This window comes from Gasterosteus aculeatus, chromosome 4 (assembly GCF_964276395.1).
Source record: "Gasterosteus aculeatus chromosome 4, fGasAcu3.hap1.1, whole genome shotgun sequence".
In the NCBI taxonomy this organism is placed as follows: domain Eukaryota; kingdom Metazoa; phylum Chordata; class Actinopteri; order Perciformes; family Gasterosteidae; genus Gasterosteus; species Gasterosteus aculeatus.
Window position 1 is genome coordinate 34,087,526 of NC_135691.1, and position 26,837 is coordinate 34,114,362.

At 46.1% G+C, this 26,837-nt stretch overlaps 3 protein-coding genes across 5 annotated transcripts; 2 read left to right on the forward strand and 1 right to left on the reverse strand.

Moving 5' to 3' along the window:
• Positions 1-4: 4 nt before the first annotated feature.
• Positions 5-5,068, reverse strand: LOC120817594 (bile acid-CoA:amino acid N-acyltransferase). 2 transcript variants are annotated; one of them, XM_040173971.2, is made up of 11 exons: positions 4,936-5,068; positions 2,756-2,961; positions 2,561-2,660; positions 2,294-2,484; positions 2,037-2,200; positions 1,827-1,946; positions 1,649-1,731; positions 1,433-1,526; positions 977-1,057; positions 474-612; positions 5-381 (listed from the first exon to the last, which is right to left on the reverse strand). In XM_040173971.2, exons 2-11 carry the CDS (start codon positions 2,946-2,948, stop codon positions 257-259), a joined length of 1,290 nt encoding a protein of 429 aa, XP_040029905.2. In that variant the 5' UTR covers positions 2,949-2,961; positions 4,936-5,068; the 3' UTR covers positions 5-256. The 2 variants fall into 2 exon arrangements, with proteins under 2 accessions (XP_040029905.2, XP_040029906.2); XM_040173972.2 differs by having other exon boundaries at positions 4,909-5,032.
• ssbp1 (single-stranded DNA binding protein 1) lies at positions 4,896-8,615 on the forward strand. The gene is made up of 8 exons (XM_040173973.2): positions 4,896-5,116; positions 5,749-5,823; positions 6,245-6,308; positions 6,565-6,622; positions 6,700-6,840; positions 7,413-7,500; positions 7,675-7,763; positions 7,859-8,615. Exons 3-8 carry the CDS (start codon positions 6,285-6,287, stop codon positions 7,900-7,902), a joined length of 444 nt encoding a protein of 147 aa, XP_040029907.1. The 5' UTR covers positions 4,896-5,116; positions 5,749-5,823; positions 6,245-6,284; the 3' UTR covers positions 7,903-8,615.
• Positions 8,616-9,106: 491 nt separating this feature from the next.
• creb3l2 (cAMP responsive element binding protein 3-like 2) lies at positions 9,107-26,661 on the forward strand. Of its 2 annotated transcripts, none has more exons than XM_078100518.1 (12): positions 9,107-10,023; positions 21,201-21,444; positions 21,532-21,749; positions 21,828-21,906; positions 22,035-22,237; positions 22,324-22,470; positions 22,606-22,664; positions 22,923-22,991; positions 23,638-23,737; positions 23,928-24,057; positions 24,559-24,793; positions 24,891-26,661. In XM_078100518.1, exons 1-12 carry the CDS (start codon positions 9,925-9,927, stop codon positions 24,964-24,966), a joined length of 1,659 nt encoding a protein of 552 aa, XP_077956644.1. In that variant the 5' UTR covers positions 9,107-9,924; the 3' UTR covers positions 24,967-26,661. The 2 variants fall into 2 exon arrangements, with proteins under 2 accessions (XP_077956644.1, XP_040029908.2); XM_040173974.2 differs by having other exon boundaries at positions 21,535-21,749.
• Positions 26,662-26,837: the final 176 nt, after the last annotated feature.

The following is a 26,837-nucleotide window of genomic DNA, read 5'->3' on the forward strand; positions in this document are numbered from 1 at the left end:
CAAATATAGTTTAATCATCTTTAATAATATCATTTTTTGGACATTTTCTCTTGAAACTCTTCTGTGGGTGAAGCATTTAAACTGAAACATTCATTTCAATGAATAATGGTTTTATGGACACTAAATAATGTGAACAGGCACGAGCTGACCAAAACGACCTTTTAACTGCATCATCGTTTAATGGACGCCGTCTTGTCACGCGGCGCCACCTTTTCCTGCAGAGGTTGCCGCGGCGACGCGCGCGCTCCTCGGGCCTTCACATCTTGGCTCTGGGAGGGTTGTTGGCGTACAGATGCTGCTGTAGAAAAGCCAAGATCTTTTTCCAGGAGTCCTCCTGAGCATCTGAATGAGGTTTGGTTCGTCCTCCCCAAAGTAGAGTCACTGGAACGCGCCACATGTAGCGATGGTCAGATGCATCGTGGCAACACAGAAACAGAACATCAGAAGATATTTGATCGGCTTCAAAAACGCACCCTTCTCTCGGTTTTGCTTTATGAACTTGGTGGCTCTGAAGTGAGGCGAGTAGGGCGGCTCGATCAGATGTCCAGCAGCTGGGTATTCGATCCTGGTCAGCAGGTGGTCGTTCCCCGCTGCTCGCATCATGCGGGCCATCTAGGGGGGTTTAAAAGGTCAAAACAGCAGACTTCATTGTTTTTTTGTTGTCTGACAGACTGTCTTCACCAAATGATCTCCAGATTATTTTAGGAAAATAAACCTAAAAGAACACAAAAATATCCTTTTTCATTGCAGTTGTGGAATTTTATTTAGGCCTCAGTCGTTTAGTCCATTGTTGCACTGGTTGTAACAAATACATTATTAATTTAACATTTAGTTATTCCCACGATTTAAATGCAACAAGTTGACTTTGGCAAATTCATCGGTGCTCTTCTTCACTTTGCAGTTTTGACGAGCACAAACAGCTCTTAACGCCACCTCATTGCCGTGTGTGTGTGTGTGTGTGTGTGTGCACACTCACATCCTCAGCAGCCTCCACTGTGGGCAAGTTCTGATCATCGAGGCCGTTCACCAACAACATCGGGCAGTTTATTCTCCCCACCTTCAAGAGGACCAACCGCCACACGTGTAATATAGTGTAAGTGTAACATAGATGTATTCAAGTTGTTTTATAACCATTGTTTTTGTTCGGCGACTAGTTTTCTGCTGTAATGGAGATGTGTCGTGTCAAGGTCGACCAGCAGGTGTCCCCATCTCACCACTAAGGGGAAGGGAGGCTCAGTGAAAGTCAGAAGATGGACGGCTGACTGAGACTAACGTTGTATCAACTCAAACCATTGAAACAAAGCGGAACAACATGAGACATGTTTTAACATTTCACTGCAACGCACTGACTGACAGCAGAAGAGGACGTCGCCACGGTGATCGAAACCGACACATCGTCTCATTGTGTTTCGACAGTGCAACAAGTACTTACGTCAACTTTCCCAGAGAGGTCACCAGGGATCGGAAGTTCCCTGTACCGCCAGATCTCGTGGTTGTTCTCATCCAGTCGTACCTTGTGAGCTTTCCTGTCGTAAAAACAATGATTCACCGCGGCATCAGTACAACTGTGTGTGTGTGTGTGTGTGTGTGTGTGTGTGTGTGTGTGTGTGTGTGCGTGCACTGGCTTTGTGCTGCTTGTGTTACCTACAGGGTGATCGCCTGGTAGACTTCCGTGAAAGCCGCCCCGCGTGGATAAAGGTGGACGCCGCTGACACAAACGCAACAACGAGGCTGGAACAAAACACGCGGTTCACTGTCAAGACCTCGCGGTTCTCCTCTCGATCGGGACTGAAAGTTCTCCCAGACGTTTTGCGTGTTGTACTTGCCTTGATGGCGGTGCTCTCGGCCGCCAAATAATTGGTCATGATGGAGCCGAGGCAAAGACCGAAAAATCCAACTCTGTCTGGGCTCACTAGGGGATGGAGCCTGACTATATTAAACGCCGTCTGTGGGGATTTAAGACATTGAGACGGACCACCCTCCAAACAAAATGAGCCATACAAGCGTTTTATTTTGAAATATGAATAAACACAAACCTCAAAATACTTGAACTCTATGTCGGCCGACTCCAGCTCACCGGGGTTGACATATTCCAGCGCCAGAGAGGCGTAACCGTGAGACGCCAGGAGGGCCGACCGATACTCCAACAGCCCCCCACCTCCGCCCCACATGTCCAACACGCCGGGGAAGGGTCCTGGACCTGAGGCACGGAATGAGAGGTTTTACTGATCGTCAGACATCTACCTAAAACACACAGACGGTGTAAGAGCAGGACGCGCTCCTGAGGAGGGACCTGGAGGTATAAACAGCGTCCCTCGCGCTCCCTTCTCTTTGACTTCCACCCTCCGGACTCCTGGACCCATGAACCACCTCTCCGACAGCACCGAGGCCAGAGGAGGCCGCACTGCGAAGCCCTGCTCCGCGTGCCCGCCGTAGACCGAGATGTGGACCAGCTGGGGGGTGCAGACGTCCCGCTTCCTCAACCTCGGCGGGGTGAACAGAGATTCAAAGTATCAAGGCCGAGACCTTAATGCGACCTTCACGTCACTGGACGTTTTACCTGAGGCCTTCGCGGCTGCCCGGGACGGGACGCATACTCCACAGCAACCCCATGGCTTCTTTCCCCGTGTAGGTTCCCCCAAAGCAGAAATCATCTGAAACTGCAGACGTTTTTTAAATGTCAACAAAACAAACAAACACACACACACACACACACACACACACAGTTGAGGTGTGTGTCTGAAGGTGAGCTCACCAGAGACGCTTCCTCCCTGGTCGCTGACGTAGTGTCCGAAGGCCTCCCACATGTCCTCGTCATCGGAGCGGTGGAGGGAGTGAAGTGTCACCGCGGAGCCCGGAGGCAGGTTCTGCACCGTCACCCTGAAGGTCTCGTCCACCAGAGCCCGCGAGGGGACGACAGAGAGGACCGGAGGGACGGCCGGGGACATGGTGGACGATGGTCTGAGGAGACGAGCAAAAAGCAACACGGGTGAGGAGGGTCCTCGGTTCCCACCGGCAGCGCGGACAAGTGAACGAAGGGGATGGAGGAGCGTAACCATGGTAACTACCGGTTCCATACTGGGCTTCTTTAATGGGTCCCATTAAGAATCCTTCCCTTGCAAAGAAAGTTCTTCAAGCATTGTTGAAAACATGGATGTGAGCACAGGGAGGGAACTGTTCTATCAGCACCTTCTTATTATCAGACATCTCGTCTCATATTAAAAAGGGACGTTGTCCTTTGAACGCTTCATAAAGTCAGATTTGCTATTTAAAAAAAGAGGGAAGGAATAAGTGAGCTAATAATGAATAAAACAATAAATTAAAAGAAGGGGTTTAGTTTGGTAGCAAACTGATGATCTCCTTTGAAGGTTGCAATGCAACACTTTTACTGCGATTCACCAGTCGTCCTGGTCATAAACTGGCTCAAGGGACAAAAGAGGGAAGGAGGCAGCGTAACTGATCAAAAGTCATTTATTTAGCTAAGGAATAAACTAAAACATAGCTTTTGGAACTTATAACTTAAATAAACCAAGCCGGGTAATCGAGCCATGGTTGACATGTGGATGGCAGTGAAGGTCATCAACTCAGGTCAAAGACGGTTACTACCCGAGAGAGGGACCACTGAACCACACAGAGGCCGTCACATCCTTCAGAGGTTTGATGGTAGCAACCAGAGTCCAGTTTTGAGGGAGAGGAATCTCACTGGAACAAACACTGGAGGTCCAGCAGTCAATGTAAAGTTTACACGTGTCATTGAGACACTTCTTTAATTATATTCCAAGGAGCACAACGGTGTCGTGTCTTAATTATTGTGAAGAACCGAACGTGCTGGTTGCTGCGATGTCTGCTGGTCTGTATAAATCCTGAGCTACATGGTGTCGGTCACAGTTCACGCTCCTCAAACTTGCGCTACGGTTAAAGAACATCGTCAACGTATTTGCTCCGGTTGCTCAGGTTTGCTGAGCGTTCCTCCAACCCCCCCCCCAATAAAGCCACTTAACAATTTCTGGCTGAACGCTGCTCCTGGGTCCAGCACTATAACACCACAACAAAGGGACGCATTTAAGAATAAGTTACACAACAGAAAGCTTTTGTAAAATGTAACTCCTAAAATAAAGTCATTAATTTGACAATTACATTGAGGTGTACAGCTTTACATTTATTGTGAAGTGATTCAACACAAGAAAATACAACAATATATACTTCTGATGTTTTAAAAAAGAACTTTGTCAGTGGTTATTAGAAGCAGCACTATTCCTTTCTGGTGACACAATTGAAGAAAAGGGAATTAATGTTTTAGGATTCAGCTCGCATTGAGCTCTACTGTGGCTCATTTTATGAGCCTTCGTTTGGATATTTATTGGGTATGTTTGCTGAGAAGATTCACATAAATCTCCCTTTTGAATAATCACCACAGGCTGTGGACTTATAATGACGTGATGAGACATATAAAGACGTCCTTTCCAGGTTAAAGTCCCTCTTTCTGTTTAAAGAGCGGGTCATAATGACCTCTCTACCCCGCATAGTTCTCTCTGCCGTGCCGATGAGCACCGCCCGCAGACGTTTAAGGGAAAACACGTGTGTGATTGGCGGAGCGGCATCACGTGACATGATCATAACGCATGTAATTGGTCGGTGTGTTTTCTGCAGCGTTGTAATTGCTGAAAAAGCTGCGCAGGTTTAAATGTAACCGTAAAAACGTACTCATCTCAATTAGCGATTTTATAAAGTGTAATTAGGGGATAAGATAATAGTTGCATGTAGTCAAAATATATATTGTCAGGGTTTATAGTTATTAAGTAGCAGCTTATTAAAGTCAAAATCGGAAGTTTTAGAAACCAACAAATCTTTCCTGCACTACAAAAGTATAAAAATACACCCAGAACACCCAAAGTTGAACGTGCTCACAATGTGATTCCGTGTAGTTTGACTCACGCGGTTTGAGGCACGTTGCCAGCAGGTCCACGCCGGCTCGGGGAGGTCTGGCACTGCCTGCAAGCTCTCCGGCGGACTTTAAACCCCTTCTGCTCGCTTTCCTTGGGTTGGAAATCCTTTAAAGGGGGGAGGTCTCAATCCGAAATGTAACACTCGTATCACACTGTGTCCTTGGTCAGAGGTATGTGGGCAAGGTCTCAAAAAAAATACTTTTTTGTCGTGGCTATTGTATTATTAATGTATCCCACTTGCTCATGTTGCAATTATCTGCAGTTGTATCCAATGAATCTATTACAGTGTCGATTGAAGCCTTTGTGGATTTAAGAAACAATGTAATTAGGGGATACGATAATAGTTGCATGTAGTCAAAATCTCTATTGTCAGGGTCTATAGTTATGTAGCAGCTTATTAAAGTCATAACATCAAGTGCAGGATATAATCTTAGGAACGTTATGTCATTTATGTTGGCTGTGATTATCAGACACCTGGGTGAACTTGTGAAGAATTACAAACAAGGCGTAAATCTCCTGCTCTTAACTGCATCTTTAAAAATACTACTTAATAAATACAAGTTTATTTAGCACCTATTTGCATGTTTAGGCATTTTACTCCATCTTAACATACTATCTTGTTTTTAGTATTACACACATTATAATTTAAAATATTGGTAACAGCGATGCTACTGTTACCAATATTTTAAATTATAATGTGTGTTAATATTAAACACTATTATCTGTCCAATGTTCAAAATCGATCAAATAGGTTAATTCGTTGTTAAGTCATTTACTGTGCGGAACTTCTGTCTTCTGGTAGCTGGTCGGACCCGTTTGACGGACGGACCGGAAGCAGCGTGAGGTTACCGAAGGCTTTTCAGAAGTCCGCCGCCTGGTGAGTTCTCAGCCCGCTTGTCATGTCCTTCTTTCGGGAAACTTTGACACCGTTTTCTACCAAGCACACGTCGCGCGACCTCCAGGTGTCCGTGACCTTTGACCCCCCCCCCCTAAGCGGTGGATTTCAAACGTTGTTAAATGTTCGATTTCGCTTCTTTATTTCCACATCCGCGTGGCGGGAGATTTACAGAAGCCCCTTCGAGTCCACGCTGTCCGTCCCGCAGTCACACACGTCGATATGTGGGACTTGCATCGATCTGCGGCCAATTAAAGTGGAGAGCGTTTGGTTATCGATGTAGTCAATTCACATAGTTCGATAACGACGGTCGTGCTCGTATCCGTTATAAAACCTCTTTTAGTGCGCGTGATGCTTCGTCTCTCTTTAAGGTGCTGTTTGTTGATGTTGTTTTTCCGATCAGTCTCTTTAAAGTGTCCCCAGCTGTGTGCAGTGCGGACAAGATGTTGAGAAGAGCCTCTTCACAGGTGAGCAGAGGGGCGTGGTTACTCTGCAAGTAGTCTCTTAATTAAATACAAAGTTGTTTGGTTTATAAAATGTGCAAAATCAAGTCTTCATGTCTTTTGACGTTTGATTTAAATTGCGCTCTATTAACTGCATTGTTCATCCAAAGAAAACACCTCAATTGAGGAGAAATGAAGGGGTGAAAATGTGCAATTAGGGAGATGAGCTCCGCATTCGCTGGTCTTTAGACCGTAAATATTTAACGCCGTCCCTCCACAGATCCTCAGGCAGGTGGTGAGATGCGGCAGCACGGACGCCAGCCTCATCCTGGAGAGATGTGAGTTCTGGGGGGGTCCGTACGTTGCCGGTCTCTCAACAAGTACGCATGACTGATACGAAACGTCTGCATTCCAGCGATAAACCGCGTGCAGCTGCTGGGCCGAGTGGGTCAGGACCCGGTGATGAGACAGGTGGAGGGTCGTAACCCGGTCACCATCTTCTCGTTGGCGACCAATGAAATGTGGCGCTCTGGAGACGGAGAGACGAGCCCCACAGGTAGGGTGTGATGTGATGCTGATGATGGAAGAACATGCAATTACAGTATTTGATGTGGCGCTTTTTGTAGTAGGAGTCGTCGTCCACTAGAGGTCACTGTCACGCCGCGTCTTCTGACAGTGAGAATAGTTTGTTTTAAAGTATGTGTAAGGATAACAAATGAGGAATGCTGTTCCAGTTACCGACTCATATTTATATTACGTTGATATTATGTTCTAGTATTTTTTCTATTCTATTCCTGTTTATTTTTAGTATCAGTTTAAGTAGATTATAAACATATTAGGAATTTGCATCCGTATTTCTTGCATAACAATAAACGCAGTAAGATAAAACAAATAATCAAAGCACTGCAAATAAAGAATATTGGATGCATATTTACAATTAAATAAACAAATGGAAATGGGCATCCCTGCAAGTTAGGAGGTTTAAAATGAATTAAGTTAATTCACAATAAGACTAATAAATCAGGTGCTGCATGTTTATAGCATTGCATATATGCGTGTATATATTATTAACAGTAACACGCAAAGTTGTGTGTAAAGAGGACAATCCATGTGTTGTTGTGACTCCAGGGGACATCAGTCAGAAGACGACGTGGCACCGCGTGTCTGTGTTCAAGCCGGGTTTGAGAGACGTGGCCTACCAGTACGTCAAGAAAGGGTACGACCTGGAGTACATTTGGTCATTTAGTACGTGCTTTGATGGTACAGCTGAGAGGAAGCATACACGCTCTGTGCGTTGTTTTATTTAGTCTCATTTATAAACTCGTTTTCAGCCCAAAGTACGAAGTTTGAGGTCCTTTTTGTTTTGACCGATTCAAAGTGTCTGTTTCAGCTCCCGGATCCTCGTGGAGGGGAAACTGGACTACGGCGAGTACGTGGACAAGAACCAAGTCAGACGCCAGGCCACCACCATCATCGCAGGTGACTGTGCTCAGTGTCCTCGGGTCACCGACCCGTCCGCTGATGTGAAAAGATGGACTCGTGTTACTTAAACCACTTTGTTTTGTTCTCTCCAGACAACATCGTCTTCCTGAGTGACAACATCCGGGACAGAACATGAAGCGCTCTCCTCTCCTCCGCTCAGCGGGACACCTGCTTTTTCTAGTCTCCAGTTTCATACAGGAAGAAGACTGCGGGGACACCCGCCAATGTACCCCACCCCTAACTAAAAAGAGCTGTACCCAAAGAGAAGGGTGGCTGAACGTGATGAAACACCGGTTATGTTTGGCGCCTCCTGCAGCACTTGAGGCCTAGAGAGAAGCAGAAAGCTTTTGTAGTATAAATACACATTCTGATTTATAGTTTTCATTCTGACACTTGTACATAACCCTTAAAGATGCAGGTTAGTAGAGACAAACGTTTCGCTTTGTTTGAAGTTGAACTCTCTTTTGCTGTTTTTTTTGTTCTCCTGTTGACGTCTCTGAATTGTGCACACGTGTAACAGCACGTTGATGTCGACCTTTATCTCCCCGTTTTCTGCTTCGTCAGTTGTCTTTTTATCTGTTCATCATTTCCTTCCTTCAGCTCGCCGCTGGTGGTTCATTTCTCTGTAGTTGTCTGACTTTCTCTTTTTTTTTAAATAGACTTTTGTGTTCCACCTTTTTTGTTCATCTTTAGTCACCGCATGTTTGACTCAACTTGTAAGCTTATAAAGCACTCTGTAGAGGAGAAAACGTAGGAGTTACAAGTAACCTTTAAAAACTTTGTTAAAGTAGTACCAAGAACGTTATAGAGAAATATTTGCATTAAAACATAAAGGTGTGCTCGATGAAAGTATGTGATGTTTTAAAATGATAAGTTTTATCCTGTGGACGTTGATTGGCTGTTTCTCTGCCAGCGGGGGCGGGCTTAAACCAGAGGTATTCTTGGCTTAACGTGATTCGTCGCAGGAATAGTCAAAGCCTTTCCTGATTGGCTGCGTCACTTGTCAATCAAATTAGAAGCAGCAACGCGCATGGAAACCGGCAAGAGATCTGATTGGTCGGTTGGCTGTGGGTCGACCGGCCACTGAGTTGTTGAGAAACCTGTGGATTCAGTTTAAAGACGCTGCGTCAATTTATCGCAATTAGCCAGCGAAAGACCGGAAATGGGTTAGCTGGTTTAAAAAATAAAAGCTAACTAGATTAAGGGATGAACGCATTAATTTAAAATATTAATATTTAACAGTTCTAATCAAATGTTCCTGTCTTAACAAAAGGAATGTGCAACTCAGTAAATTAACGAATTGTATTCCTTCATAACACGAAAGCAAAGTAAGATATCTTGAATTTAACTGATGTATTTATTCAGTGACTGAATTATTTATACATTGTATAGTTAACACTGGTGTACAATAATCTACCGATCGACCTCAGACATATGTGACTAATGATAGTTATGCTGAGTGTGGATCTTTTACTTATTTGACACACGAATCTTTAACATTTTTCTTTCCCGTTTACTCACTTAGTCTTCGCATATAACCTTCCCGAAACGATGAGGCCCGGAGGTTTATTTTGAAACTCTTAACCGGACACTGGTTTGTTATGGTCATTTGACGCCGGCGTCACTAACAGCTGGAGCAGAAGAACCACTTCTCGCACATTAAAGCCTCCGGTCGATCTGCGAAGGGTTTCCAGCACGTTCCCGTGAACATCCTCGCCGACTTTCTGTCCATTTGTCTTTGACCCGCTGCGTTTATTTTGGCCCGTTTCCTCGTGACTCCGCCCCGCGCATTCCTGTGCGTCTGGCCAGTGAGGAAGAGGAGGAGGAGGAGGAGGAATGAGAGGCTGCAGAAGGCTTCCCGAGAGGAGATGATTACCAACAACAGCAGCTTCAACACCTCACCTCTCACCCGGCTCTCCTTTCTTTTATTTCTACTTTAACAAGTTGTTGGAAACTTTCCGCTTCTTCTCTTTTTTTTTTTCTTTCTTCCTCCACCGGAGCTTCTTTCTGGAGGAGGTGGGGGCGACATTCTAGTTTCCAGCCCGACTGCGTCGCTTCCTTTTCTCCTTTCGGCCAGAATACACAAAAACAAACCGGCCAGAAGACCAGCGCGCGCGCGTGTGTGTGTCCGTGCGTGTGCGTGCGTGCGCGTGCAATCATGGAGATGCTGGACGGCAGTGAACCGTTCCTGCACTGGGACCGGAACCTCAGCGAGCTGTCCGAGGCTGGAGAGATCGACCGTGTGCTCTACACCAATGTAAGTTATCGATCAGGGAAGGTGTGCGTGCGTGCGTGCGCGTGCGTGAGAGAGAGAGAGAGAGCGCGAGCGTTGGTGCCCGGCTCTCCATTCAGCCTTGAGGTCCAGGATGCGACTCTTCTCTTCTTTTTTTTCTCAGCCTCCTTTCTCTTCTCCTTCAAACGCATTTGTTGCCAGATGGAGACACAGTTTGAATACAAGCAATGGTTTAGATGTGAGCAGAGAGGACGTGGATGTATGTGACAGAAGGACTGAAAAGTTTAAAACAGACATAAGTTCCCCCGAGTCCGATTGATAAACCGAGAAGCGAATAACCCAAAGATGTATAGTTTACTATTCGATCCAATAAAACCAACACAAGGAACAACTACTCACCTTCGAGAAGCTGAAAATAGACAAATATTTTGTCTTTTTGCATTAATTAATTGTAAGATGAAAACAAAGTAACCTCAAAGGATTATTTTGATGACATCAAAGTAAAAGTTTTAATGTTCTTTTAGAATTTTAGACATTTGACATAGTTCATACTTAATATCATACTGAAATAATACCTCATACTTTCTCTTTGGACTATTTCAGGTAATTTGTCCAACCGAATACTGACAGGTTTTTAGGAGCAATGCGTCAGTGTGGAAGCACATTTTTACATTAAATACAGTCATTACCAGCAGGGATGCTGCTCGAGGCTCACAAGTTGTGGCTTTAAGCGGTGTCTGTTGAAGACGTGAAGTTGTTGTGTGAGTCTTTGCCGTTCAGCCCAGTTACAAATCACCACAAAGTTCCACACGGCACCTCCTCAGGAACGCTGAGAGTTTAACCTTCAGTTATGTACCGTGAAGCTTGTTATCCAGCCTCGTAGGCCAAAAGGAGAGAGTGTGTGTCTGTGTGAGTCAGAGGCTGTTAGTGTGTGTGTGTGTGTGTGTGTGTGTGTGTGTGTGTGAGACGATGGGAGGGAGCGTTCGGGTTTACAGGAGAAAAATCCAGCTGGCTCGCAGCACAGGAATCAGACACCACAGAGGCCTATTGAGCCCCGAGACTGAGACAACACACACACACACCCACAGACACACACACTGCCTCCTCTAAGCAGACCTGCAGACAGGTAACGACTTGTGCTGATAAAACTTCAGAGCTTTCCAGCTGTTAATGCGGGTCCTTTTTCAGTCCCGAGGCCACAGTTCCTGCAGCATCGGGCCGGCGGGCTGCAGCGGTTGAAGATTTATTGCGTGTTTATTGAAGATTGTGCGACGAGAACAAGACTCTTGTGACTCATTACGCATCAGAGGGAAATATAGAGCTTGATTTGTGTGGCACTTTGTAGTTATTAATTAAAGCAGTAAATATGTTGGGTTTGATCATCTACTGATTAGTATGCAAAGTATCTGAAAACGTCTCCACATTGACAAACTACGACAATAGAAAGCATTTACACACACACACACACACACACACACACACGCATGTATATACACATTGTAATGCAACTGAGCACTTCTTTATAATGAATACTATTACTTTAGATACTTCAATAGTCAATTTTGCAGTCAATACTTCCGTCTTGTACTATAGTTTTTTTTGACTGTTGCATTTCTACTTTTCACCTTTTAAGGGGAAGTTGCATTATGGGAAATGCAGTTTTTTGACTCGTACTTGATACTTCCACTGCAATGAATTCTATTGTTAAATTTGCCTCTCATCATTTTATGGTGTCGTGCTAAGATCCAAATTCTGTATTTTTCTGCACACATTTCGTTCTAAGTTGCGTCTTTATTCCAGTAGTTTTCCAGTAGTAGCTGCAAAGGGCCATTGTGTAGCATTTAGCCGAAATGGAACACAACAACACTTTGTTGGGAGCGGCGACCTCTATGTCGCACCTCTGTGTCTCTACGGCCGCCCAAGACCAGCACGACAAACATCATCCACCGACCCACGTTTGGCTGCTTTTTAATTCCTTTCGTTAAAACCACGTTGTGTCACGGCGCCGCTTCGCCGCTCTCAACCGCGAAGCTCGGCGTTAAAGTTCCTCCGACGCGGCGCCTCGCTCCTGCCTCACAGAGCTCAGGTTGTGTTCAGCCGTCGGGGACTAAGATGCTCTTGTTAGGTGAATGTTCTATTTATAGTAAAGCATGAATAGAGTGTGTGTGTCTGTGTGTGTGTGTGTGTGTGTGGAGAAGCAGACTGGAGTCTTTGTTGGGCCTCGCGTTCTCCCCACCAGGGTTCTGCCGACGCGAGACTCCTCGCGACAACGTAGAGGCCCCCCCCCCGGCCGACCGTCCCAGCGATCAGACGTCCCGCCCGTCTTCCTCCACTCGCCCCGGCGCTTTGTTGAGAAGCTCGCACCGTTAATCAAGTTCCTCAGGTTTGAGCGATAATAAGAGGTGGAGTTTCTTCTTTTATCTCCTTTCATTCACGCGGCTCCGAGGCCGCAGTTGACGCGTTTGTGTGACGTGAATGTTTCTATTTCGGGAGGCAAAATTAATCACAACACCGTTTTGTAGATTCTACAGTTTTCAATAGGATTCTAACAAAAAATCGGTCCAAATACTGGGATTTTCTTTTAATGTTGGAACCGATTCTAGTGTGTTTTACTGTATTTCACTTAAACACATTGAGAGAGAACCCTCGTTCCTTGTTACTGATCTCCAAACATCTGGTTTCACCAGAATCCAACCCGGTGGAACTGATGACGAGCTTAAGAATAAGCTCCTGACCCAAGTTTTACTGGAGTATATTCCCAGCATGGGGGGAGTTCCTGCGGCGCAGAGTTGTCTCTCTTCAGACTTTGACTCATCTGAACGCCGTAAAGCAAATTAATCTATTTAACGAGTCAAAACAAAACAGCAGCAGAAACATCAGAATCAGACGTTTTACTGCAAAATCGTTACTCGGGGATGTAACTTTCGCTGCGGTGAAGGTTGTGAGCACACACACTTAGAGCGGCTTCATTCGACGTGAGCAAACACGCGCGGGGAGTCGAAAGGTAAACAGCCGGATCCGTGTGCTCACAGAGCCCGGCCTGTTCTCCGTCGGGGCAGGGCATCCTGCTCGCCGCTGGCCTCGCTCTGTCGCTCTGTGAATGGACCGTGTGTTTCTGCAGTGTCAGTGCGTAGGCAGCGCGCACACACACACACACACACAGCTGCAATAGTTTATATGCAGATAATGACAATGATCATTTCACAGTTTTCATCCCACCATTTACTGACATTCAGAGTGTCTCTGATGTCTGGATGTGTTTCAGTACTTATAACAAAGTGTGAAAATACTCCACCAGGCATTCAAAACCTTTAGAAAAGAACAGTTTTTGGCGAGTATCCAAAAGTAAAATGTTCCCCTCCAGTGTTTCACTACAATAACTGATATCTCCTGTTAATATTTTTGCTTTATTCACGTGTGTCTGTTTGGTTTAACTTCTTTACATCTTGGTTATTCTAATCCACATCAACGCAATCATTTTTCAAAAGCTCATCAAATGTTTGCAGCGCTCACCGCGTGTTCATAAAAACAATGAATTTCCCAGCATTTCATTTATTTCCTTCAGTCTAAACACTCGACATTAACACAGCCGGCGATAAGTGTTTTTCCCTGGAAGGTGTAGTGACGTACTCACTAAATCTGTGCAGTTCCAGTTTTGAATGTTCCAATCGGACCGGCCTCTCCATCTCACGACCTGTATTGGTACACAGGTGTTATTACTGCAGGTGTGGTGCTGGATCTTCAGGTCAGTCGACTGAGCGTCTGAAACACGCTGCGGTGGAATTATCACAATGCGGTTAAATGAATACATGGATGAGGTATTTTAAGCTGCGGATACGGTGGCTGAAACAGGAAACGTGGTGAACCTGCTTAGCAACAGCGCGTAAGCCTTTTTAGCATGTTAGCAGGTTAGCATGCTATGGCTACGACTGTGGATTCGTTTTTTAACTTTGGAAAGTGGAGCTGCTGTTTATTATCATGTGAAGTTTCTGTGTTTTGGTCACTGATTTAAATTTGGTTATTTAAAGATACACAGATGAATACAGCAAATGTTTCTTACAAAAGGTGGAGGCCGAGTAGTTAGAAACAATTAGCTTAAATAGCTAATCCATAAAGCTAACTTCTCTGTTTATTTCTGGTCTAATGAATAAAACACATGGCATTAATGTTTGATCTGCACTTGGATATGGAAACATGTTTTATCTCACGATCATATGTGTACTAAACTACTAGCTACTGCCGGCTGTATGATGTTTCAAACATTTTATAGTCACTTTAATATCCACAGCCAAAAACCAGGTAGAAAGATTAAACCAACCCAACGGCAAACTGTTTTTTATGTAAAGGCCGCACACAAAACGCTGCGGGTTTTGGTGTCTCAGGGTCCAAAGGTTAACTGATAAACCTGATAGCCATAAAATATTTGGCAAATTGAACAATATCTGTCTCCGATTTGTCCCTCTTAACCCTCTTAACTCTCTGTCTCTGACTGTGACAGCGGCTCTGCACATGCTGTGCGTCTCTTTCCCAAATCTGATGCAACTTTTCTCCCGAATTTGAAAATGAACGTAAGGTTTTTGCTGCGGGCGGGCGGCCTCCTGGGAGCGAGGCGAAGGTAGCAATCAGCGCGCCAGGGGTCATTATGGAAAATCCACAGACGCCATAGTTCTTTGAGACGAAGCTAAATTTACCTCCTCTGTCTGTAATTCTGTCTGTCTCTCTGGATGCTGCATTGCCCCCGTCCCCCATCTGCCCCCACTGGTGGAGCGTTAGTCACCATAAAAGGTTTTAAAGGGATGTGTGTGTGTGTGTGTGTGGTTAGCGGGGCGTGGGCTTAATATCCATGTGAGTAGCTCATACGCCCTAAAAAACGAGTCTGGAAGCCGTTCAGTACAACTTCTGCCTCTTCGCCACTCTTTCTCTTTTCTTTATCGATGCTAAAACATCAGATGAAATGTTGCACACTTTCAAGCTGCAGAATCAACAGTTTTTGGGGCTTGAAACATCAAAGTGTTTCCGGCCTGTAAAGTTTTTATTAAACGGCACGCGCTGTGAGAGCGGTTTTATTTCTGTCCGGACTCAAAGTGTACGAATCAGCTTTAAACAGAACCCTTACATCCATCTCTTTTAGTTGACCTTCCACTCCTCCGGGGAGAGTCGGGGCGAGTCGGCTCCTGTCCCAAATGCCCCAAAATCCACTGCTCCCATTTCGGAGTCTGCTTTTTAACGTCCTCGTTCGTCCCCCTGACCCTTTTCTTTGTGAGTCAACTGTGAGTTATTCGTCCTTCCTGTGTTGTGCTTTGTCTTGACACGACTTTCACCCAGTCCCCTCTGTTCACATGAAAATGATCTTAACTCTCGTCTTTAGTTTTTTTAGAAGACGCTGTCTTAACGTCCATCGCTGTCCCCGGGTCCTTATGTCCTCTTCCGATAGAAAGATCCCCGACTTTGAGCGTACATCAGACTATGTACCGACCGTCTGGTTCCCCGATAATCAGTCGAGTTCCTTTGCAAGCGAGTGGAACCGAGCGGGCCGAAGCGTCCGAGAAAGTATGAGTCATGCAGTCTGCTGCAAACCGCATTCCCATATAAGAATATTGATATTGGACAGTTTTGCAATGAGAAAACGTATTATTCCGGATTAGGATTTCTGACGTTCATTGAAATATCACAACCAAATCTGTTGTTTGAGATTAGAGGCAGATTGTAGGTACTTTTAATGTCCGCTATGTAAACCCAGCGCTGCATTTGTTAATCCTATAACTTAGACATTGATAAGAAAGGAAAAGATTGTGATGGAGAATAATACATGAACCGCAAACTGGGACGTGATGTTTGAGGCAGCGAGGTGGAGGCAGATAAAAACATGGTAAAATACAAAATCCTGCAAAAATAAATATAACTTTAATCCATAATATCAGTAGTGGATTAACTTTAAAAAAAACCCCATTCTGGTTAAATCCTACTTGTCTCATCGCTCCTCTAAAATAACAACACTCTTTTTTTGTCTTATCATTTGAAGGGACGTAAAGAAGCGTCGGTCCCTGCATAGTTCAGTGTGCGTCTGTGTGTGTGTGTGTTTGTGTGTGTGACATGCAGGCGTGCCTCTACTTGGCAAGCGTCCTCCTCCCAGAGGGAAATTCAGATGGTGGGCGCGGCGAACAGGATCCCCGGGAGCGATCGGCAGTGATTAACGCGACCTACACGGGACACTTTTTTTACCCAGAATCCAGAGCTGGAGGCACGAGTCCCTCGACGAAGATCAGGTCCCCGCCGACCGCGACAACAGACGTGTTTTTTTTGGTTAAATCTGCAGAAAACAACAACGTAAACACGAGTAGAGTTTAGCTTCCTCTCAAGCGCGAGCTTTGAAATCTGACTAAAGGAAAGCTGGAAAAACTAGAAAGAGGTTACGAAGTTCACTCCTCCAGAATGTGTGTGTGTGTGTGTGTGTGTGTGCTGATCTACACACACACACACACACACTCAGGATGAGCGAGGGAGGGACTTCAGAAGACAGCTGTGCTTGTTTTTGACCACAAACACTATCAGCTGTGTTTGAGGACAGGAAGTATCGTCTGGATTCGATTACATGTGGCGATTATTAAGCCCCTTTTTATAATAACGGGGGAAATAGCGATTCATCGGGATGCGTCCGATCGATTCATTGTTGTTTTTCCCGAATCAGGAAAGTTGAAATGCGGCCGGCCTGCAGCTGATATTCTATCAGTGAGGTCATTGTGTAACATCTGGAGGGTCAGTGTGTGTTTGGACGTGTGTGGGAGGAGTAGAGGTTGTACTCTGGCATCGGTCACAATGACAGACTGGAGAGTGTGTGTGTGTGTGTGTGTGTGTGTGTGTGTGTGTGTGTGTGTGAGAGAGAGAGTGTGTGTTTTGAGGCTGGGAGTTTGGGGGGGGGGGGATTAAACCAGAAGGAGGAGGAAACGAGATATTTTTCCATTTGTCTGGGTCTGTTTTTCACATTGCGTGGTGAGGCCTCACAAGTGTACACACACACACACACACGCACACGCACACGCACACGCGTGCACTCCTAATACCAGCAGAGGGGTTGGTCAGATAGAGGCTGACTCACAGAGCCTTGATGTCTTTTCTTATTCCTCACCGTGTCGCCTTCGCACTCCTTCAGACTTTTGGACCCGATTGTCTCTCCCACTCAGGCGTCCCTGTCGTCACCACGGTGGGCGGAGAGTAAACACAGAGACGTCCCGCCTGCTGGCGTTCTCCCTCACATCCTGTTGTTCACGTCCGTTAACCCCCCTCTCACAGCTCCCGGGGCGAGTCCTGTTTAAAGAACCAGCTGATTGAATATATTCAGACAAACATGACGAGAGCAGCACACGCTCATGTATCTGATTAAGCACTTTGACCTTTGACCTGGCTTAGAGGGAGTGTATATATATATATATATATATGGATATATTTATACGTTGAGTCTCCTTCTCCTCGAGGACGTCTCTGTGAGGTGATCTCACACATCTCAGTTCCTCAGACATTACGGAACGAATGATGTCAACAAGACGGACGTGTGTGTGGTGTGTGTGTGTGTGTGTGTGTGTGTGTGTGTGTGTGTGTGTGTGTGTGTGTGTGTGTGTGTGTGATGGAGTCACACATGAAGCCGCGTCATGTCGGCTCCCCGGACGGGGCCCAGGCGCGAGGCCTTGGAGCTGATCCCCCCCCCCGATAAGACCCAGACAGCAGGAACGCTCCGTGAAGTATTCCTGTTCAGCATCACGGTAATCTGCTGCAAACATGTGGTACTTGTAGTTGTTTTGTGAGATTATTTTGGTCTTTTCTAGTCACGAAACAATCCGAAAATAGTAAATGTCCCCACAGCTTTGATACTACTGCATGTATGGATGACAACTGTCAACTGCACTGTTATAACATGCTGAAAACAATGACGACAACACAAGTTCAGTTCAACAGTTGTGATTTCTTAGAAACCTCTTTGCAACAAAAAGAAAAGAAGTGCAACGCGTTCGATGGTTTCGTTGCTAAACTCCTCCGTCCTCCGCGCGTCTTCTGGCTCGTTCTCACAGCTGCTGAAGGAATGTCAGCCGCTCTGCAGACAAAAGTCTCTCCTCATGCACTTTCACACGTTGTCGGCATTCCTGCAGATACTCGCTGTCCTCCGGCTCAGAGCTGCAGCAACGGGGAAGCAATCGCATCGGCCGAGGCTTAAACGAAAAGAAAAGAAAAGGCACATTTATTAATATATATACATTCATTTGCAAGGCAGTTTCAATGTGTTCCTCTGTAGAAGAGGTGCAGAGTATTCACACCAAAACGTTATCCCTGAGTTATCAAGATCTTCAATTAAATATTAACATTAGACGATAACTAGATAGCGAGAAGCTGTTGAACCTTTTAACGGATTATTGACACGTAGCAAGAGCTTTTTAAAGTCTGACACTGTGCATTTGTACCTGGAGTTCTCCCACACTCAAAGAAAATGTAAAAACGTGATGCTTTCGAGGCAAGTCGGGCAGCTAATGAGGACATTTTTTATTTCCCATGGTCTCCAACTGGATTCTGCGAGGGATTTTCTTCTAAATAAAGTTGTCAGTGATGAATTAACCATTAGTTACACATTATAAAACCTATCGGTGACTTATTAGACGTACAAAACTATGAATAAATAAAGATCTCTAAAGGAAATGATTACCAATAAAGCGCCGGATTTATTCACTCTGGACTTTAAAACGGGTTTAATCTGGTTTTGATGGGACACGTCTTCCACCTGGATCCCAACCAACCAATGATGACTCATGGGGTTTATCTCCACAACATGTGTCTCTTTTATTGTTGTGTTTGTGGAGTTCTAGCATCAGCAAAAATACACGCTGTGGAGTCCAGGGCAAGGTACACACACACACACACACACACACACACACACACTCACACTCCAGGGAGATGACCCTTGGTTGTGTGTGTGCGTGTGTGTTTGTGTACTTTGCCTTCTCACATCTGGTTTTTGCTCTTCAGGGGAGGAAGGTGTTGCATCATTAAAGGTCCCTCCTCTTCCTCCCTCCGAAGTCATTACGGGTTAAAACGGACGTCCTCCTTCCCTTTAGGGGGGCTTTACAGGCCCGAGAGGACATTCCTTCGTCTCCTCGTCCCCTGCTGGGCCGTTAGTTTAACTGCGCGCTACCGACCAACACATCTGTGGAGGCTTTTATTGTGAAGCCTCGCCACTCGCCACTCTTCATCCCCAGAGGATGAATCCTTGTGACTCTGCTGAAGGGATCGTCTCCCTTTGAAGGACGCGACATTTCTGCTGTTTCACCAGAACTTTAAAGACGATCTCTCCTCGCGTTCGTCCTCCGTCGACAGACTTCAATTTGGCTTCACTAAAAGAGGCGGTGACGTAGCAGGCGAACGTTAATCCGAATAAATATGAGAACGTCCGCTTACTGACTCCGGCCCTCGGCCCACTTCGCTTTTTTCCAAATCAGAGTGTCGCGTTTCAGTCGACCCCAAATAACGCACCTGCAGTCGGGCTGCAGAGACAAAGGGCTTCCTGTTGTGTGTGTGTGTGTGTGTGTGTGTGTGTGCGCGCGTGCATCACGTTGCCATCTCCCCTCAAACAGAAGACGGCAGAGAGCGAGCACACACCTCCTCTACGTGTGCGTTGTGTGTGGTTCTGCAGACCTGGAACGTCCGTTGCTGTGAGTTACACACGAGCTTAACGTGAAACCTGCTCGTGCAAAGACCCCCCCCCCCCAAACCCCACCACACACACACACACAGACACACACACACAGACACACACAGAGACCAGCATCAGTGGTTTTTGGAGGCAAGTTCTGCAGATTCCATCGAATTTAATTCAGTCTTAAGTGTTTGTGTCTGTGGAGTAAGTAGCCGATGGTTTGCACGCATGCGTACACAGTAGAACACCAAAGATCTTCAAATGTCATTTAAACCCACAAAATATGTGTTGCTTTTTTTTTAAAGATGTTCCGAGAGCTTAGTGTGTAATTACTCCTCCCAGAAAACTACACCCTCTTTAGCCGTCGGGAGGTTTCCTCCTCTCTCTCTCGTCAATCTGCAGAAAACACGTTTAATACCTCAGTACTTAAATGAACGTAGTTTATTAGTGCGCGCGACGCGACGGGTTTGGGCCCGTGCACACTCACACGTGCACTATTATCTTGGCTCAAAGATGGAAATTCACCCGACTGATGGATGAAAGTGTAAATATTTGTCTTCCCTCCTTGAGTAGGTTCACGGTACGCTGTCAGTGTTTGCATCACACACACACACACACGCACACGCACACTCAAACGCACACAGCAGCCTGAAACCAGCGGTCTTTTAGGGCAGCATGTGGTGGCCGGCGTGTGCTGTGTGTTTATGGAGTTAAGGGGTCGTTTCACTGTGTGTGTGTGTGTGTGTGTGTGTGTGTGTGTGTGTGTGTGTGTGTGTGGAAAGTCTGTTGGCCTGTAATTGAAGCCACATGTTTGGGTTCGGCCTCCTCCTGTTTCCTCCATCTTGATTTTCCTCTCGTCCGTCTGTCCCTCCTTTTACGTAACAAAATACGCCTGAATGGTAGATTTTCTTTCCTTTCCTCCCCTCCTTTCCTTTCCTTTCGTATTGTCCTTTCCTCTCCCTCTTCCTTATTTTTTTTCTTCCCTCCTCATCTTTTTATACTTCTTTCATTTTATGCCCCTTTTCCTTCTTTCCTTTCTATTTTATCCCGTAGTCCTTTCTCCTCCCTTTCTACATCCTTTCCTATACTTTGGATTCTCTTTCCTTGTTTCTCACTGCACTGCAATGTATGTGTGTGTGTGTGTGTGTGTGTGTGTGTGTGTGTGTGTGTGTGTGTGTGTGTGTGTGAAATGTGTCCCTGATAAATAACGTTTTCCTTTCTTTCCTGTCCTCGGTAAACCGTTTCAGATGCCACAGTTTGACGTATTTTAAACGGTTTAGTTACTTCTCATTGGCTGAGCACAGACTGCTCTCATATTACCAATTTTCATTGGAAACATTCATCTTCCCTCCCACATGATTACATCAGAACAATGGGTTTGAATGAGGACAGGACTTTTATTTTGTAGTTTCTTTTGTGAATGTCAAACAAATGCCCGTATACATGATGTGTATATATATAAATACACATATGTGTGTATAATATATAAGACGGTGAACAGCATTTTCTTCCTGTCTTTCTGCAGCACTTCTCCGAGCTCCTGGACGATCTCTCCCAGGATGCTTTGCTGGGCCAGCTGCTCAGCGACCCCTTTCTGTCCGGGGGGCGAGGCGGAGCGGAGGCCATGGAGGGCGAGGACGGCGGCGACCTGTCCCCGTCCTCCCCTCTGCCCCCCCACATCACGGCCGAGCACAGCTACTCGCTCTGCGGCGACAGCCGGCCGCAGTCGCCGCTGTCGCACCTAACCGGAGAGCAAGGCAGCGACGCCGGTGAGCCGCATGACCATTACTGCTTATGTAAAGGGAGTCTAGAAGCATTAGACGAGGCATTAAATACACGCGTGGCCTCTGGTGCAGCAGAGTCCGACGGAGACTCCGCCGATTGGCCCATGGAGCAGGAGGACGCCATCGACAGCTTCCTGTGTGAGACTCCTTCCCTCCTCCCCGCCCTCTCCCTCTCTCTGGCCTCCAGCGAGGGGGCCCGGGGGCCCCAGGGCCACGCCGCAGCCCCCCCCGCCGCCGCCTCCCCGGGTCGGGCCGCGGCCGGCGGCCACAACCAGGGCAACGGCTTCAAGGTGAGGCTTCAGGCGGCCGCCGGGATGTTTGTGAAATCGCCGTTTCATGTTTTCCTGAAACTCTTCTTCTGTCACCAGGTAAAAGAGGAGAACGTCATCCCTCAGATTAAGCTGGAGCCTCATGAGGTGGACCAGTTCCTCAATCTTTCACCCAAAGGTGAGGTTCCTCCCCCGTCTGATGCCACGAGGCCCCCTGCTGGCCGCTCGCTGGCGCGGCAGTCCATCGCGACGCCAAACGCGAGGCGTTTTTTAATCGTCCTTTTTTCCCCAACGATGCCGCTTCAGGTCTGGAGCCGCTGCAGATGCCTCCCACTCCTCCCAGCTCCCACGGCAGCGACTCCGAGGGCAGCCAGAGCCCCGTGCACGCCCCCCCGGGCCTGTCCTGCCCCGCCTCCCCCACCAGCCCCGCTCCCTCCCAGGCCGGCCCGAAGGCGTCGCCCCGCGCCGCCTCCTCCCTGTCCAACTCCCCTCTGCTGACCGCCGCCCATGTGAGTAACGGCGCGCGTGCAGCCGACACGTCGCGGCGAACCCCGTCACGCGGGCAGGTCGTTCACGTTGCGTTCCGTGTGCGTAGAAGCTGCAGGGCTCGGGCCCGCTGATGCTGACGGAGGAGGAGCGCCGCACGCTGGTGGCCGAAGGTTACCCCGTCCCCACCAAGCTGCCGCTCACCAAGGCGGAGGAGAAGGCGCTGAAGAAGATCCGCAGGAAGATCAAAAATAAGGTGCCAGTTAATGGGAATCCAGAAAACGGACATAATGTCTGTCTGGAAATATAAAAAATAAAAAAACCCTGAATGAACTAGAAATACAGCGACCGTATTCGCTTCTTCCTCTAAATTAAATCCTCTTTGTGTCAGATTTCGGCTCAAGAGAGTCGCAGGAAGAAGAAAGAGTACATGGACGCTCTGGAGAAGAAGTAAGTGGAGCCTCCTCTTCGTTCTTCATCCCATCAGAGAGACGAGTGACTGAAACCAAAGTGCTTGTAAACGAATCACCGCCCGTCTTTCTCAGCTGGATTCTGGCGCCTTTGTTTGTAAAAAGTCCTCCGATCAAATCGGGATCTGTTCCTTTTTTACTAATTGAACTAAAGAGCCGTTCTGAGTGTGTGAACGTCTGGCTGAAGTGATCATTGTCCTCCGGTCACTGACCCTGCAGTACTCCTCTCTGACCACAGGGTGGAGACCTGCTCCAACGAGAACCACGAGCTGCGCAGGAAAGTGGAAACTCTGGAGTCCACCAACAAGTAAGAACTTACTTTAAACAGGACAGATGTCCCACACAACATGTGGCTGATTAGACTCGAGTTGTATTTGATCAAATACTTGATACTTCATCACTTACCTGCTCACATACTTGATTCATTTATCAGAAGAAGAATAAAATAAAAAACATGGAGCCCAAAAGACGCCTGAAGTTCTGAGATAGAATGACGATGTATTATCTTTACTGTCTTTAATCTTAACTTAGATTTAACCTTTTTAGGATTTTACAATCCTTCAAAAAGTATTTGTTAAAACTTTTGATGTATATCATGTCATCGTTGATTTTATTTTGTATTATTGGAAATCTGCAGTAAAGTAACAAAAGCTATCAGATAAATATAGTGGAGTAAAAAGTACATGATGTTCCTCTAATATGTCGTGGTAGTTGTAAGTATTTCTACAGCAGTAATACACAAATACTTCCCTTAGACGCCACTGCTTATTAATACTTTAATAGTATTGATTCAGGTGAATACGGATAGAAAATGTAGATTCTTTACTAAAGATAAAGTTCCGCTCTGAAATACTGTTCTACTGCCTTTAAACTCGGTTCATCAGCTCTGTGTGTGTCCGTGTGCGTTGTGTCTAACGCGTGTGTGTCTGTGTGTGTGTGTGCGTCTTCCTCAGGTCTCTCTTACAGCAGCTGCAGTCTCTGCAGGCGGTGGTGGCCGGTAAAGTCCCCAAATCCTGCAGGATGGCCGGCACCCAGACGTCCTCGTGCCTAATGGTACTACACCGCGCGCACGTGTGTGTGTGTGTGTGTGTGTGTGTGTGTGTGCGTGTGCGCTAACTGGAGATTGTTGTGATGAGTCATTGATTAAAATATTGAATTAAAAACATCTGCTTCCATTTGTTAGCTGCTTTATTGGCTGCACTCATTCATAACATATTTACCCCCCCCCCCGTCCTCTCTGCAGGTGGTCGTGTTGTGTTTCGCTCTGTTTCTGGGGAGTTTCTACCCCGGCGGTTTGAGTCCGTGTTCCAGCATCACTGAAAGCGGCCTCGCTTCCAAACAGCCGCCTGTAGAAGATTCTTACACCACCACAGGTGATGAAACTCTCCATCCCGTCATTTATTCACAGTGTTTACACGCATATTAGCATCTTTATAACGGACTGAATTGCTACACAAGCTGTTGCTTTAATGTTTTGCTTCAATATCATCGTCTTCATTCTTCTGTTCGGTATAATTAAAATACATCACGCAGTCTTGTTGCATTACTGGAAGCCAAGCGGACTCCTGCTGCTGTTTCTATTTGTAACGGAGTTCTCCGGCTGTGAAACGTTGGAGGTCCATAATAACATCGGCAATAATCAGATTCCACCTACAGAGCAGCTGATTACACGAGCTGCCCTTTCACTGCACACACACACGTATGATAGAGACCAGATATAATTTTCTTGACAATCAAATTATTTTTTCCTTCCTCGTCCTGCACACACACACACACACACACACACACACACGTGCACAAAACCCTGCACAGACCTTTATTAACGCGTCCAGCACTGTGATTTATTGGTGGCTGATGTGTCGTTTCTCTTTCAGTGAAGTCGAGGAATCTGCTGTCGACCTTCGAGGACGAGCAGCCCCACCTGCTCGGCCTGGGCGGGGAGTACCCCGACCAATGGGAGGAGACCCCGGCCGTCGTCATGGCGGCGTGGCGTCGCTCGGAGCAGCAGAAGGCGTCCGTGGAGCCCGGCGCCGCGGAGGCCCACGCGCCCTTCAGGAACACAAGCGGCGACGCGCAGACGTCCAAAGACCTGCTGCTGGAGCTGCACAGGTACGCCGGGTCGCCGCGCCGCCGCCGCCGCCGCCGTGGCCCATCGATCGATATATTGATCCAGAAACGCGCTGAACTCACCTCTGCTTTGCCTCAGGTCGCTGGAGCAGAGGACGAATGAGAGCAGCAGTAAAGTGTTGGAGCTGGAGCGAAGAGTGAAGGAGACCTCCTGAGATTCACCCCCCGCGATGACCTTTGACCTGCCCCCTGTAGTGCTGGTTCAGTGTCCTGGAGCAAACCTCATACAGTAGTTTCCACTGCTGATTGTTCCATCTCTGCTTAATCAGATACACTGTAATAATAATATTAATAATAATTATAATAATAATATTAATAACGAGGGTGGTTGCCTTAAGTGAAGTTGCACTGAATATTTTTTCAACTTGTTTCTAGCTTGACTCACATTGTGATAAATTTAAATAGATGTGTTGAACAATGCAGCGTGGAATTTATTCCAGTGGAAAGTATATTCAGATATGTGAGGCTTTTTACAGGACATTGACAGAGAACCTTTGTATTTATAGAACCTTTTGTTACTTTATTTTCATAAAATTATTGCTCTTTGTAGTTCATTTATTGTTAAATGTTTTTTTTTTCATTCCAGCTTTCAGCCCATTTTGATACATGTATGTGTTTATAATATATTTTCTTATTTCAATGTTCTCTTTTAAATGTTATATATTCTCTTCAGCTGACTCGGCATTTCACACAATGAGGTTTTAGTTCCTGTGCTCACTTCAAAGAAAAGTTTCTTGGTGTTATAAAGTCGTATTTGAGATGTTTTTAGTTGAGTTGATCAATCAGCTCAAATGTGACATTTAGCATAAAGAAAATACAAAAAAAGTTAGCCCGTTAGCTTAGCATCAAGACTGGAAGCATACGGACATAGATGGGCCTGCTCTGATCATTTCTTACCAGCAACAATGTACCCGTTAACAATGTACCCGTTAACCGGCATATTCGGCATATTCCTCAGTGAGCTTTGATGTTGCAAGGCTAGCTGTTTCCCTCCGTTTCCAGTATTTATGCTAAGCTAAGCTAAGCGGCTGCTCGCCATCTTCAAATGCGGTTGTGGAAACGTGACACTGGTATCTTCTCATCTAAGCCAAGTATCAAACTTTTCTCTTTGAAATGTGCGCAGGACCTGCGATGCTTTTCACGGTCGACTCTGCAGTTGCCAAAAAAAAAAAAAAGGTATCTATTTTTGTAAATATGGGTTGTGAATAAATAAGCTTTAATGTGAGTGGGACCTGTAGTCTATAAAGCGATAATAATTCATTCAGAGTTTATTTGGGAATTGATGAACGTGAGACGCTTTACGGCGGGTTAATTTTGTTAATTACACAACATGGCTTTAAAAGTCTTATTTGTTTGACAGTGTATTACACTTGTTGTTGTTGTTTTTTATTATTCCTGAGCTTTATTGAAACATGTTTTTTCATGTGTGTTACAGACAGTTCACTTTGTTTTGCAGCCAGGTTGTAAATACAAACATCCCACTTGTTAAAAACTACCCAAAGTTATTTAAGTCCAGAAATGTTATTTTGCAAACTGCGGATGAATCAAACTGTGTTCAGAGACTGGAAAACAACATCTGTGTATCCGTGTCTCATATTTCTAAGCTTTGTACATCAATCAGAGATGTTTATCCGTAGGTCGCGACGCATCGGCGATGGCCTTTGCTCTGCAGCCACAGCTGAGTCATAAAACGCAAGATTTTAAGTTTATTTACATTTCTCCTCCTGTGGAAAACGAGCCTTCTTCTCCCCAATCAGCTTTAAGTTCCATGTTGCTTCAGTTTGAAAACTCTTCCGTCTCTTTGCAAATGAATATACTTTCTTTAGTAAAAGCATGTTTTACAAAACTGATTCCAATTGTGTTTGGTCTTTTTTTAGTCACATTTTTAGTCGTCTTAAATGAAGTTAAACCCCATTAGGACTGACAAGCCCCCCCCCCCCCCCTCCTCCTTCACACGGGGCCTGAAATAGAGCATCGCCTCATTAGAGCTGCAGATCGCTGTGACAGTCTGAGACGATGCGCAGCC